Source organism: Microcebus murinus, chromosome 14 (genome assembly GCF_040939455.1).
Source record: "Microcebus murinus isolate Inina chromosome 14, M.murinus_Inina_mat1.0, whole genome shotgun sequence".
NCBI lineage: Eukaryota > Metazoa > Chordata > Mammalia > Primates > Cheirogaleidae > Microcebus > Microcebus murinus.
This window is the reverse complement of record NC_134117.1, coordinates 54,605,302-54,620,141: the sequence shown is the minus strand read 5'-3', so window position 1 is coordinate 54,620,141 and position 14,840 is coordinate 54,605,302. Positions and strand designations below refer to the sequence as shown.

The 14,840-nt window shown below is 35.2% G+C and overlaps 1 protein-coding gene across 3 annotated transcripts in view; it reads left to right on the top strand.

Annotated features, from left to right (window-relative positions):
• MICU1 (mitochondrial calcium uptake 1) overlaps positions 1-14,840 on the top strand; it is a 246,858-nt gene that overhangs the window by 147,230 nt on the left and 84,788 nt on the right. For all 3 annotated transcript variants that reach the window (XM_076010083.1, XM_012762546.3, XM_012762541.3), the window contains one exon: positions 12,832-13,029. In XM_076010083.1, the coding sequence (XP_075866198.1) occupies positions 12,832-13,029 (198 nt within the window). The remainder of the gene's footprint in view (positions 1-12,831; positions 13,030-14,840) is intronic.

Here is a 14,840-nt window from a genome sequence, read left to right as displayed (position 1 = left end):
GAAGAAATTACATTTCCATAGAACTGTGGCCATTGGGGAGCCATGGTGCTTCTCCAGATACAGTTTGTGATCGCCAGAAGTGGTTTCAAAACAGAAAAAAAATGTATGTGTAGAATAAAGCATTTTTTTTTGTATTCTCAAAATAAGGAAAGAGAGCTGGGCATGGTGGCTCATCCCTATAATCTGAGACCAGCCTGGGCAACACACCAAGAAAAAAATTAGACATGATGGCTACTCAGGAGATTGAGGTGGGAAGATCACTTGAGCCACAGCTGCAGTGAGCTATGATAGCACCACTGCACTCCAGCCAGGGCAACAGAGTAACCCTGTCTCTAAAAAGTAAAAAAAAAAAAAAAAGAATAGGGAAAGAGGCAAATATTCCAGAAAGTTGGAGGAAGTATCAGGTACGTTATATCTTTAAAGTAAGAAACTGCACAGAGACAAAAAACTTCAAAATACCTAGAGATACTTATTCATATTTGCACCCTGAGACCACCTAATATCTTCACTTTTCCATAATCCTGCATTTTACTGGTATTACCAGGAGGCCTCAGGTGATTATAAATAGAACTAACTTATTTTGCTCTGTTTCTTAGATTTACCTTCCATGTTTCTCAGTCTATTTTAGTGATAGTACTAATAATGTGAACTGAGGCAACCTTATTTGTAGCCACGGAATGAGAATTATATTACCTCAAGTTTTTCTAAATGTAAGAAACTAGAGTTTTTTTCTCATTGATTCTTTTCTTTGGCTCATGAATCCTTCTTAGAATATTTCCTTTGCCTTCCTTTTGATTTGCTTGAATGTTTCTTTAGTCCATCAAATTAGACTTACATGTAACTCCAAGTCTAAAATGACATACCTATGTTTTTCAAAAAATGTATCTATTTCCTATAAATTGTCTAATTTATTAGTATACCACGTTCAGAATATTTCCTAATTATTCTTTTAATGATTGTGGAATCTGTAATGATATGTATGTCTCCATTCCTCATGTTGATAATTTGTATTCCTTCTCTTTTTCTCTTGATCAATTGAGGAATTTATCAATTTTGTTGATATTTTGAAAGAATCAACTTCTAGCTTTGTTACTTTTCTTTATAGTTTGTGTGTTTCTAGTTATTTGATTTTTACTCTCACTTCTTTCCTCCTGTTTATTTTGATTTTACTTTTCTTTTTCAAGCCTCTTAAGATGGTACTTTTGGTCTTTGATCTGGGCATTTTTTCCTTTTCTAATATAAACATTTAAAGCTATACAGTTCTCCCATCCAAGTACTAACCAGGCCTGACCCTGCTTAGCTTCCGAGATCAGACGAGATCGGGCGTTCAGGGTGGAATGGCCGTAGAGTGTTTTTTGAGTTTTGGGGGGAGTTGTTTTTTGTGGGGTTTTTTTGTTGTTGTTGTTTGGAGACAGTGTCTTGCTCTGTTGCCAAGGCTAGAGTGTAGCGGCATCATCATAGCTCACTGCAATGTCAAACCCCTGGGCTCAAGAGATCTTCCTGCCTCAGCCTCCCAAGTAGCTAGGACCTCAGGTGCATGTCACCACACCCAGCTAATTTTTTAATTTTTTTGTAGAGACAGGATCTCACTGTTGCTGAGACTGGTTTCGAACTCCTGGCCTCGAGCAGCCCTCCTGCCTCAGCTTCCCAAACTGCTAGGATTATAGGTGTGAGCCACTGTGCTGGCCAAAATCTCTTGTTTTTTCATTGGAGTATTTAGTCCATTACATATAACATAATTATGATTATTGATTTGGTTGGATTTAGATATACCATTTTTACTATTTTTTGTTTGTTCTTTCTGACTTTTGTTCCTCTGTTCTGTGTTCCTGCCTTCTTTGGGATTAAATTTTAAAAATGTTTAAAGAATTTTTGTTTAATTTAGCAGGCCTTTTAGCTATACCTCTTTACATTATTTTTATAGTATTTGCTATAGGGATTACAACATACTTTTTATATAAACATTTAATTTTATTACAAACTGTCAAAGTGTTTTCCATAGTAGCCATACCTTTTTTCTTTTTAAAAATTAACACATAATTATACATATTTATGGAGTATGTGTGATATTTTGATACATGTATACATGTGTATATGTACATGAATATCTGCACTTCCATGTCTACTGCAACACTATTCACAATAGCTAAGATATGAAATCAACCATACATATCCATCACATATCCATATGGTGTACATATCCATCACCACAAACATGTATCATTTCTTTGCATTGGAGACATTTAAAAATCCTCTTTTCTATTTTGAAATATACAATAAATTTTTGTTAACTTTAGTCACCCTACTGTATTGCAGAACACTAGAACTTATTCCTCCTATCTAACTGTGATTCTGTACTTATTAATCAACCTCTCCCTAACTTCCCTCTCCCATACCCTTTCCAGCTGCTGGTAACCACATTCTATTCTCTATTTCTATGGGATCAACTTTCTTAGCTCCCACATATGAGTGAGAACACATAGTATTTGTCTTTCTATGCCTGTTTTATTTCACTTAATGTATTGTCCTCCAGACTCATCCATGTTGCTGCAATAGCAGAATATTCAGCAGAAATTCATTCTTTTATGGCTGAATAATATTCCATTTTGTATATATACCACATTTTCTATATCTATTGATAAACATGTTGGTTGATTTCATATCTTAGCTATTGTGAATAGTGTTGCAGTAGACATGGAAGTGCAGATATTCTTGGACATACTAAGTTCCTTTCCTTTAGATATATACCCAGTAGTAGGATTGCTGGATCGTATGGTAGTTCTATTTTTCATTTTTGGAGGAATTTCCTTACTCTTTTCCATAATGGCTATACCAATGTACATCCCCACCAATAGTGTATAAGAATTCCCCTTTCTCTGCATCCTTTCCACTATTTTTTATCTTTTTGGTTATAGCCATTTTAACTGGGGTGATATAGTATCTCATTGTTATTTTGATTTGCATTACCCTGATGATTACTGATGTTGAGCATTTCTTCATACATCTGGTGGCCATTTGTATGTCTTCCTTTAAGAAATATCTATTCAGATCATTTGCCCATTTTTTAATTGGATTATTTGGTGTTTTGCTGTTGAGTTGTTTGAGTTCCTTATATATTCTAGCTATTAATCCCTGTCAGATGGATACTTGAAAATGCATACATTCTTAAATATAGACAATCTACTTACTGTTGTATTACTTCACATAAAATGTAGAAACCTTGGAACAATGTAGCTCTATTTATCCCTTCTTCATCCTTTATGCTGTACGTATCCTATGTATTGTATCTACATGCATTATAAACCCCTTAATACATTGTGATTTTTTCTTTAGCAGTCATTTGTTTTTAAAAAAAATAAGAGAGAAAATAATCTGGTTTGTTTGCTCACATATTTCCCATGTCTTATGCTTTTCATTCCTTCCTGAAGATCCTAGTTTCCACCTGGTATCATTTTCCTTCAATCCGAAATACTTTCTTTAGCATTTTTTGTAGTGTATATCTGCTGGTGAGAATATGATTCTTTTAGTATTTTTCTGTTTGAAATGCTATTATTTCATCATTTTTGGAAGGAAATTCTAGATATAGAGTTGTAGATATATGTGTAAAGTCTCCATTATCATTTTACTACTTCTGATTGGTTCTGATGAAAAGTTGCTGGTTATTTCAATTGTTGTTGTAATATGTTGTTTTTCCCTGCCTGCTGTCCAGGTTTTATCTTTATCTTTGGTCTTCAGAAGCTTAATTATTTTGTACATAAGTGTTGTTTTCTTTGTATTTATTCTTCTTGGAATTTGATGAGCTACTTGAATGTATAAATTTGTGGTTTTTATAAAATTTAAGGACTTTTGGGCTATTATTTCTACAAAAAAATTTTTTTTGTCTCGTTCTATCTCACTTCTTTCACTGGAACTCCAGTAACACAAATGTTAGGCCAAACAATATTGTCTCACAAATCTCTGAGGCTCTGTTTTTTTTAATCCAATCATTTTTTTCTCTCTGCCCTTTAGACTATATAATTTCTGTTGATTTGTCTTCATGTTCATTGACTCTTTCTTTATTAATATCAGCTCTGCTGTTAAGCTCATCCAGTGAATTTTTTTCAGATATTATATTTTTCATTTTTAGAACTTTCATTTGGTTTTATTATACTTTTCTTCCTCATCTGAAATTTTCTATCTTTTTCTTTTTTACAAGCCTATTTTATGTACTTGAGCACTATTATAATAGCTGCTTTAAAATTTTTGTTGGCTAATTCCAACATCTGGGTCATCTCAAAATTGATCTTCATTGATTGCCTTTTGTCTTGAGAATGAGCCAGATTTTTCCATTCTTCGTTTGTCAAGTAAATTTTGGATTACAGTCTGGATATTATTTATGACTTGTAGAGACTCTGGATTTTGTTATGTTTATTGAAGAATATTTTTGTTTTGTTTTGGCATTTAGCTTGACTAGACTAGAGTTTATACACAAAATTTGGGGCTCTTCCTCTTGGCTTTCTCCTTTTCAGAATTTCTTCCTCACTTTCCAAAGCCTGTGGTTGCTCCAAATTCTATCCTCTAGTTTTTTACACCAAAGAAACTAAGGACTTTCTCTTGGAGTTTTAGCCAATCTTTATGGTGCAGCTTCAGGCTGAAAGCTGTATAAAGTGGGAAACTCATCCAGTGCCATTTCCTTCTTTCAAGTCTCAATTCCCCTCCAGTATCTGCCCATGATTTTGCTCAAGTACCTTCAGCGATTGTTTGGTATATTTTGTCCCTGGTGTATAATTGTCATCTGAGGGAGGATTGGCCTGAAAGGAGTTATTCATCCATTACCAGAAATGGATTAGGGTCTTTTCTGTAGTAAATGCTAAGAGAGGGCTTCAAATGGGCCTAAGAAGCAGGAGGGAGAGGAGTAAAAGGGAGAGAAGGGAGAAGGAGGAGCTAAAGAGAAAGAAAATATAAAAAGGAAAAAAAATGTGATTTTGAAATATCCTCAGAAATTACTTAGGATACCCCTAAGCAAAATTGCCATAAATTCTCTCCTCCTGTTATAGACACTAAACTCTAAATTTGAATTTATTTAGAAAGCCCACATCTTGTTTTTAGCATTGTTGCTGATATACTGAATAAGTTGGGGACAGTCACTTCACTATTCTAGTCACTTGTCAAGGAAGGGAGTATTAAATTCATTTAATGTGGTCTCTTAATAACTGGCCTTGTTAAACTGATACAACTTATAATATTGAACACAAGGAAGTTTGATATAAAAACTTTTAAAAAGAAAAACAAAAAAGTAATTATAAGGTGGCTTAGGAATAAACAGCTCACATTAGAAGTTTTCTCTACTTAATCTTTCTACATTTTACATTCTTGAGAAATATGATAATTTATTAAACTGAAAGTACAATAAGCTTTCATACATTCAAACTTTGCTTTGATTTCCCAGGTAAAAAAGTATTTTCTTGGATGGAACTGCTGAGTATTTACCAAATTATTAAAAAGTGTTAACATCAGTATGAAGACCTCACACATTTCATCATCACTTATCTTTAAAGTTAATGTTGTGTGAAGCAAACTAATAGCTAATATTACTCTTTCATTCATCTTTTTCTCTTTGTGCATGAGCACAAACTACTAAAAAGCATAAATCAACTGCAAGTAGTGAGTTTTTCTCTGACTTTTCCATCACACAGATCCTTTTCCTTAACCCATTTTATAGAAGATCATTAACAAAACTAACCTAGCAAAAGATATTTAAAAAAAAAAACTCATAACTGCTTAGGCTACATTCACCCAAGGCCATGACAGAATGTTTTTGAGTATGAAAGTATGACAAGTGATAAGTATCAGTTGTAAGAAAGTAGAGAAGGAGTGAGATTTTATTTCATAAATATATTTCTCTTGGTTTTCTTCATAGCATATAGCACATAGAAAACATTCCACATGACTAGTTTAATTGATAGGTTTTGAGTGAATCTCGTGTGATGCCTTAAACAAAAGTTTTCTAAGTAAACATATATTAATATTTTAAGAAAATATTTCCCAACTGAGAAATAGTCTCTCTCTCTTTGTCTTTTTCTCCCTCTCACAATCATAAACATAATGCAAAATCTAGTGATACATACTTTTTTTAAAAAGTGTTTAATGAAAGAACACTTGCAGCTATTAAGAGTTAACATATAAGTGGGGTAGTATTTGGACTGTGCTATTATATTATTAATCATTAATGAAGCTGCTACAGCATTAGTTAATTTTCCCTAAAAACACTCCTTTTTCTCAATCACTTACACCTACACTCTCCACACCACTTTTGCTGCTAACATACACATTTTCCAAGTAAGAAATACTTTAAAATGTCTTCATACGAAGGGTCTAAGCTGCAATATTTATAGCTACAGGCAAGATTTAAATCATGGCAGGTCCTGACACTGATGATCAATACAGGTTCACTGATATTAGAAAATTCTTCGTTTCTCACATTCTGGCAGGTAAAATGAATTATACATTGCCTTCAAATAAAGAAGCACTGTTCTGATTATCCTGTATTTCAATTTAAAGTCTAAAAATCTTAAATAATTTTAAAATGCATTGTATGCTTGTCTTTAAAGTGTCCGTGTGCTTGAGAAACAAATGTCAACTAGTGTTATTTTACAAGATAAAACATGACCCCAGGAAAAAAAACACCATAGCTACAACATTTATAATATTAACCTAGAGGTATACAGAGCCTTTCAGATAATGTACTCTAACCATGCATTTTTCCATTTAGAAAACTGAGGCCCAAAGAGGTTAATTGACCAGCCTACATTCTGCTTTCACCACGGAATAGTGAAATCAGACCCCATGTCTCCTGATTCCCCATCTAATGTCCTTCATTATACTATTCTATTTGTTACAGAGCTAAAGACTTTTCTTCTTCTTCATAACATGTACTGTTTGACTTGTAGATTAAATGATTTAGGAAGAACTGAACAGTCACGTACCTGATAGTGCATTTTTATTGGGATATTACCTGTGGTAAATGATCTGTTGCGAAGTCTTCATCTCTTTTCATCTTTGAGACTTCAAAACCTACATTCTTTCCTCTGTACTTCAGTGCTTCCTCTAGGACTTTTTGCTATTAGACTGTCCCCAAATGACAGATTGTTATGTAGATACAAATTGGGGTCCACCAGTAGATTTTGTTCTCTTTGAGACCAAGCTAAGTCTTTGAGGCCAAGCTAAGTATAATTCTTTTTTGTATTCCTTAGCAGCTGACACATAGTTGGTAGTTACTATATGTTTGTTAAATGCATTTTTTTAAAGGGTAAAGTTTATAAATTGTATCTTGAATTACAAACAACTTTGAAATGTCTATTTCATTGTTCTCTTTTAGTTATACATAGTAATATAAATTTTTATGGGGCGAAATCATTCTAACAATATAGTGTGTCATTAGTCTTTGTTAATATAATCTCAGCTTCTTGTGTGTCTAAAAGTAGTGATGGATTTATGTTTAAAACAACATATTATGATTAAGTGGCTAATTGATATGGTTAATATACCTATCATTTGTTGAATGCTGTTTCTATGGAAAACTCTTCAGGAACATTTATATTATTTTTCCTTCTCACAACAAAACTGTAAATAAAAGAAATATTGTCCCCGTTTCACATGAAGAAGCTGAGACTTAGAAGAGTTAATAAGTCACTCAAGTAGATATAGCTAGTTAGTTGTGGATTTGAATAGTTCTTTCCTGACTTCAAAGTTTTTGTTCTTTTTTTAAAATTTTTTTTTATTTCAGCATATTATGGGAGTACAAATGTTACATATATTGTTTTTGCCCTACTCAAGTCAGAGTTTCAAGCGTGTCCGTCTCCCAGATGTGTGCAATGCACCCATTAGGTGTGAATATACCCGTTCTCTCCTGCCCCCTCCTACCTGCCCAACACGCAATGAATGTTATTACTATATGTGCACTTAAGTGTTGGTTAGTTAAGTCAGTTAATACTAATATGGTGCTTGTTTTTCCATTCTTGTGATACTTAGTCGAATGGGCTCCACCTCTATCAGGATAGTACAAGAGGTGCTAGATCACCATTGTTGTGGCTGAGTAGAACTCCATGGTATACATATACCACATTTTATTAATCCACTTATGTATTGATGGGCACTTGGGTTGTTTCCACATCTTTGCAATTGTGAATTGTGCTGCTATAAACATTTGAGTGCAGATGTCTTTTTTATAGAACGTCTTTTGTTCTTTTGGGTAGATGCCCAGCAATGGGCTTACTGGGTCAAATGGTAGTTCTACTTTTAGCTCTTTGAAGAATCTCCATATTATTTCCCATAGAGGTTGTACTAGTTTGCAGTCCCACCAGCAGTGTATGAGTGTTCCTATCTCTCTGCATCCATGCCAGCATTCATTGTTTTGGCACTTGTTGATAAAGACCACTGTCACTGGAGATAAGTGATACCTCATTGTGGTTTTGATTTGCATTTCTATGATGATTAAAGATGTTGAGCATTTTTTCATATGTTCCTTGGACCTTAGTCTATCTTCTTTTTTTTTTTGGAGACAGAGTCTCACTTTGTTGCTCAGGCTAGAGTGAGTGCCGTGGCGTCAACCTAGCTCACAGCAACCTCAATCTCCTGGGCTCAAGGGATCCTATGCCTCAGCCTCCCAAGTAGCTGGGACTACAGGCATGCGCCACCATGCCCAGCTAATTTTTTGTATATATTTTTTTTAGTTGGTCGATTAGTTTCTTTCTATTTTTAGTAGAGACAGGGTCTCACTCAGGCTGGTTTCGAACTCCTGACCTTGAGCGATCTGCCCGCCTCGGCCTCCCAGAGTGCTAGGATTACAGGTGTGAGCCACCGTGCCCAGCTAGTCTATCTTCTTTTAAAAAGTTTCTGTTCATGTCCTTTGCCCACTTTTTGATAGGATTGTTTGATTTTTTTCTTGCTGATTTTCCTGAGTTCTATATAGATTCTAGTTAGCCCTTTATTGGATAAGTAACCTGCGAATATTTTCTCCCATTCTGTAGATTGTCTGTTTGCTCTCATTTTAGTTTCCTTGGCTGTGTAGAAGCTTTTTAATTTGATCAGGTCCCATTTATTTATTTTTATTGTTGCTGTGATTGCCTTTGGGGTCTTCTTCATAAATCTTTCCCTAGGCCAATGTCTGTAAGAGTTTTTCCAACAGTTTCTTCTAGAATTCTTATGGTTTCATGCCTTAAGTTTAAATCTGTTATCCACCATGAGTTGATTTTTGTGAGAGGTGATAGGTGCAGATCCTGCTTCCATCTTCTACATGTGGCTCTCCAATTTTCCCAGCACCATTTATTGAATAAGGGTTCTTTTCCCCAGTGTGTGTTTTTGTCTGCTTTGTCAAAGATTAGATGGCTATGTGAGAATAGTTTTATATCTGGGTTCTCAGTTCTGTTCTTGTGCCAATACCATGCTATTTTAGTTACTATAGCCTTGTAGTATAGCTTGAAGTCTGGTAAATTGATGCCTCCCAATTTGTCATTTTTGCTTAGGATTGCTTCTGCTATATGGGGTCTTCTCTGGTTCCATAGGAAGCATAAAATTATTTTCTCTAGATCTGTAAAACATGATGTTGGTATTTTAATAGGGATTGCATTGAATCTATAGATCACTTGGTAGTATAGACATTTTAACAATATTGATTCTGCCAATCAGTGAGCATACTTGAGTATGGTTTTCCACCTGTTTACATCCTCTACTATTTCCTTACTCAGTATTTCATAGTTTTCGCTGTAGAGGTCTTTTACCTCCTTAGTTAAATATATTACTAGATATTTTATTTTCTTTATTGCTATTGTGAAGGGTATTGAGTCTTTAATTTGGTTCTTGGCTGGCCCTGTGGTGCAATGGGTAGCAAAGATACCCATTGGACTTGTAGCAAAGCTTTTGTTTTTTTCTACTTCATCATGCTATTGTATTGAAAAATTTCCCAATAAGCTAAAATGACATAAAGACTTTGTGTTTGAAGAAATGCATCACTGGTGATATAGAATTCTTTTGCAGATGCATGGTTTAAACTCCTTTCATAAAATGTCTTCAGTATTCAGTGGCCTAACACAATAGGAGTTTTTTTGTTTGTTTTTTTTTGAGACAGAGTCTCGCTTTCTTGCCTAGGCTAGAGTGAGTGCCGTGGCGTCAGCCTAGCTCACAGCAACCTCAAACTCCTGGGCTCAAGCGATCCTCCTGCCTCAGCCTCCCGAGTAGCTGGGACTACAGGCACGAGCCACCATGCCCGGCTGATTTTTTATATATATTAGTTGGCCAATTAATTTCTCTATTTTTATGGTAGAGACGGGGTCTCGCTCAGGCTGGTTTTGAGCTCCTGACCTTGAGCAATCCACCCGCCTCAGCCTCCCAGAGTGCTAGGATTACAGGCATGAGCCACCGCGCCCGGCCACAATAGGAGTTTTATTTTCTCACTCACATAAACTCTAAAATGAATGATCAGGCTAGGCGCAGTGGCTCATGCCTGTAATCCTAGTACTCTGGGAGGCCGAGGCTGGAGGATCACTTGAGGTCAGGAGTTAGAGACCAGTCTGAACAAGAGTGAGACCCCATCTCTACTAAAAATAGAAAACTTAGCCCGGCATAGTGGCATGTGCCTGGAATCCCAGCTACTCAGGCTGAGGCAAGAGAATCACTTGAGCTGAGGAATTTGAGGTTGCTGTGAGCTAGGCTGACATCACAGCACTCTAGCTCAGTGACACTCCTTCTAAAATAAAATAATGAAATAAAGTATAAAATGAAATCAATAGACAGTTCTCCAAGCATTGGTTCAGGCTCTTTACATATTGTGACCCTGTTGGCATTGTGTGGCTTCCAAGGCAGAAAGGGCATGGAGGATTACTTGGATGGTTTTTATGGGCAAGGACTGAAGTGGCACATATAACTTCCACTAGGATTCTGTTGACTACAGCTTAATTTTATGGCCACACTTAATCATAAACAGGTTGTATAATAGAGTCTATCTGATGCCCAAGAAGAAGAAATAAACAGCTAGCCACTCTCTCTCACAGTATCTTTAATATGTAAGTAAATCTCATAAATCAGTAAGAAAATGACAGGCATAGCCCCCAGTAGAAAAATGGGCAAAGGCACTATACAAAAGAAGAAAAATAATCACTAAATATATGCAAATATGCTTTATTTAGCACAAATCAAAGAAACACAAATTAAAACAACAGTGTAATAACGTTTTTTAATCTATCTAATTGGTGTATTTAATGGCAGGAGTCTAGGAAAATAGGTCTACTCATAAGTAGGTCATGGATGTGTTAAATTGGCTTAGCCTTTCTGGTGACCTTTTTGACAATATGTTTGTTATCAACATTTTATATGAGCATACCCTTTGATCTAACAATTCTTCTAATAGTTTATTCTAAGGAAATAAATGGACAAGAACCCCAAAATGTATAAATTAAAATGTCCATTGCTACTTTGTTTATAAAGCAAAAAAAAAAATGGAAATAAGTTAAATGTCCATGAATAAGGGATTGATTAAATTCCATATAGTAGAATACAGTGTAACCATTAAAGAGTATGAAATAGATATATATGCGTTAACATTGAAAGATGTCACATTTTTAACTAAAAAACATAGATTTGAGAGTAAAATCCCAATTATATAAAATATGTGTGTATATGTAAATACATATAAATGTGCATATGTGTGTATGCATATATGCATATATTTAAACAGAAAATGTCTAGAAGTATATAAATAAGTGTTAACAGTTTTCTTGGGTGGGATTATGGAAGATTACCACTTTCTACTTTATTTCTGTATTTTTTGCCTTTTTTGGTAATAAACAGATTAATTTTATAATGAAAATACTATCTTTAAAAAGCAAATTGCTTCAAATCTTCTTAAATAAATCTGTTTTATGATCATACAAATCTTAAGTTTTTAAATAGTATGCTTTTTAAATTTGGTACTTTAAAATCATCACCCACAATGCTTTATGTAGTATTTGTTTATATAACACACATCTATTATTTATCTTTGTATATCTGATTTTAAATTATTCTAAATAACTAGAGAGTCAGTAGTGAGAAGTATGAAATTTTAAGTCTCCTGAGAAATGGAAGATAATGTAAGGTTGATTATCTTAGTTGTGTGAGAGAGGTTTTGAATCTCAAAAACAAATGCTTATTTTCTGAAGAGAGATTTTCTAAGAGAATCCAAATTATAAAGGTGTTCAGCTATCTGTGTTGAAATCCTAGCTCTACTATTTGCTAGCCACTCGACTTTGAGTAAGTTATTTAACTCCGTGTACCTCGATCTCCTCATCTATAAAATGAGGATAGTGGCTGGGCGCGGTGGCTCACGCCTGTAATCCTAGTACTCTGGGAGGCCAGTCTGAGAGGATCACTCAAAATCAGGAGTTTGAAACCAGCCTGAGCAAGAGGGAGACCCCGTCTCTACTAAAAATAGAAAGAAATTAATTGCCCAACTAAAAATATATAGAAAAAATTAGCTGAGCATGGTGGCGCATGCCTGTAGTCCCAGCTACTTGGGAGGCTGAGGCAGAAGGATTGCTTGAGCCCAGGAGTTTGAGGTTGCTGTGAGCTAGGCTGACACTACGGCACTCTAGTCGGGCAACTGAGTGAAACTCTGTCTCAAAATAAATAAATAAATGAGGATAGTCATAGGACTTACCTTGTAAGATTGTTATAAGCATTAAAAGAGATAATTGTAGTACAGTGTAGGTAAATAATAAACAATAGTTATTATTCTTACTTTTCTAAGTTTTTTACTTCCTAATGTGGTTTTTTTGTTTGTTTGTTTGTTTGTTTTGTGTGGGTTTGATTCTGTATTAGGTTCAGAGCATCATTCGCTCCCAAACCAGTATGGGTATGCGTCACAGAGATCGTCCTACTACTGGGAACACCCTCAAGTCTGGCTTGTGTTCAGCCCTCACAACCTACTTTTTTGGAGCTGATCTCAAGGGGAAGCTGACAATCAAAAACTTCCTTGAATTTCAGCGTAGACTTCAGCATGATGTTCTGAAGCTAGAGGTAGGTGTTCCTTGGACTTCAGAAGATCCATCACATATGGAGCCACTGGGCTAGGAGGGTTTGTACAGTAGGTGTCCTTTCAGTTTGTCTCCAACTGTGAGAAGCGATTGGTTTGAACCTTATTGGTGATCTACAAATTGACCGCAGGCAGGAAATAACATATTCTGTGAAAATGTCATGGAGTAAGGTGGTTCTAAACCAAAAAATTCTGAATTGAACATCTTAGTTGTCTTTGGATCTCCAACTTATATAGAAAAAAACTTCAGTGGTCAGAGCAGTTCACAACCTGAGCATGTATCCCCACTTTTATGTTTATTGTGTGGAAGGTACCAGAAAGTAGAGATGAAGACGCATAATAAATAGCTCTTTCTATGAATGTTTGCAAAGGTAATGACAGCCAGAAACACAAAATATCAGAATAAAAATACATGTGCTCACAGTTGCAAAGGTGTCTTACTGCATTTGGAGATTTACAAGTTTACTTTTCCACTTACTTTAGACCATCATGCTAGTAGTCAGTCACTGTGGACAACTCTCTAATTACCATTCCTGCATTTATATTTAATGAATTAAATGTGTTTTGGGTTAATTGGCTGTTCTGTTAAGTTCAAAATATTCACCAAATGCCTTCTTTATGCCCTTTGTCTGGAGACAAAAAATGAAGTCTCTGATTTCTTGATATTTTTAAAAATTCCCTTTTACTGATGTTTCTCAACCTCTTTTTCTTTCAATACATGCCTTTCTTTAATATTATTTGAAATGTCAAAACATTAAATACTGTGACTAAACACATATAAAATTATTGGAGAAAAGCACTGCTTTGTTTTTAAACTACATATATTACTTCTCTGTCTGCTCTCCCATTTTCCCCAAGATTCTAATATACTGTTCTACTTTTTGTACCCACTTGACTCAGTTTGAGACAAGTTAGAAAATCACAGCTGAATTCCAATTATCCTTAAGAATGCTGTTTAATATTCATACTCTAGGAGAAAAGCAGAATAGATAATATTAAAGTTCAGATCAAATTTTGAAATGTGCTTTTGTACGTATTTTTTTGAAAATGATGTAATTGATATTCAGAGAATTCACCTCAGAAAAACAAAGTAATGATGCCAGGCATAGTGGCACATGCTTGTAGTCCCAGCTACTAGGGAAACTGAGGCATGAGGATCGCTTAAGCCCAAGAGTTCAAGGCCAGCCTGAGCAACTGGGCAATGTAGTGAGACTCTGTTTCTAAAAAATAAAAGGAAAGGAAAGGAATCTCTGCAATTAAGCTACACTTCTTGTAGAGGCTCTTATAGCCCCCATAACAGGTGGCAAGGGCTTTCTATACATCAGGTCCTCAAATATCATCATTTCATTCAACATTCTTTCATTGTAACATTGATGAGGGAAATATATCAATTCTTGGCTGAAGCCACAATCTGTGCAGAGTTTGCACATTCTCCCCATGGCATGGGTTTTCTCCAGGTGCTCCAGTTTCTTCCCACATCCCACAGGTGTGCATGTTTGGAGAATTAGCATGTCTAAATAGTCCCAGTCTGAGTGGGTGTGGGTTTGTGTGTGAGTGTCCCCAGCAACGGAATGGTGTCATGTTCAGAGTTGGTCCCCACTTTGCACCCGGAACTGCCAAAATAGTCTATATCCATCCTCTACCCTCAACTGGAATAAGTGGGTTAAAAATGAATGCATAAATTAATACAAATTATTATAAAATAAAAATTCGTAAAGTAGATGATAATCATACAAATGCACAGCAGTAAACAATGCAATATAAAAGCACTCAGCAAGCCCACCATATGTGTCAT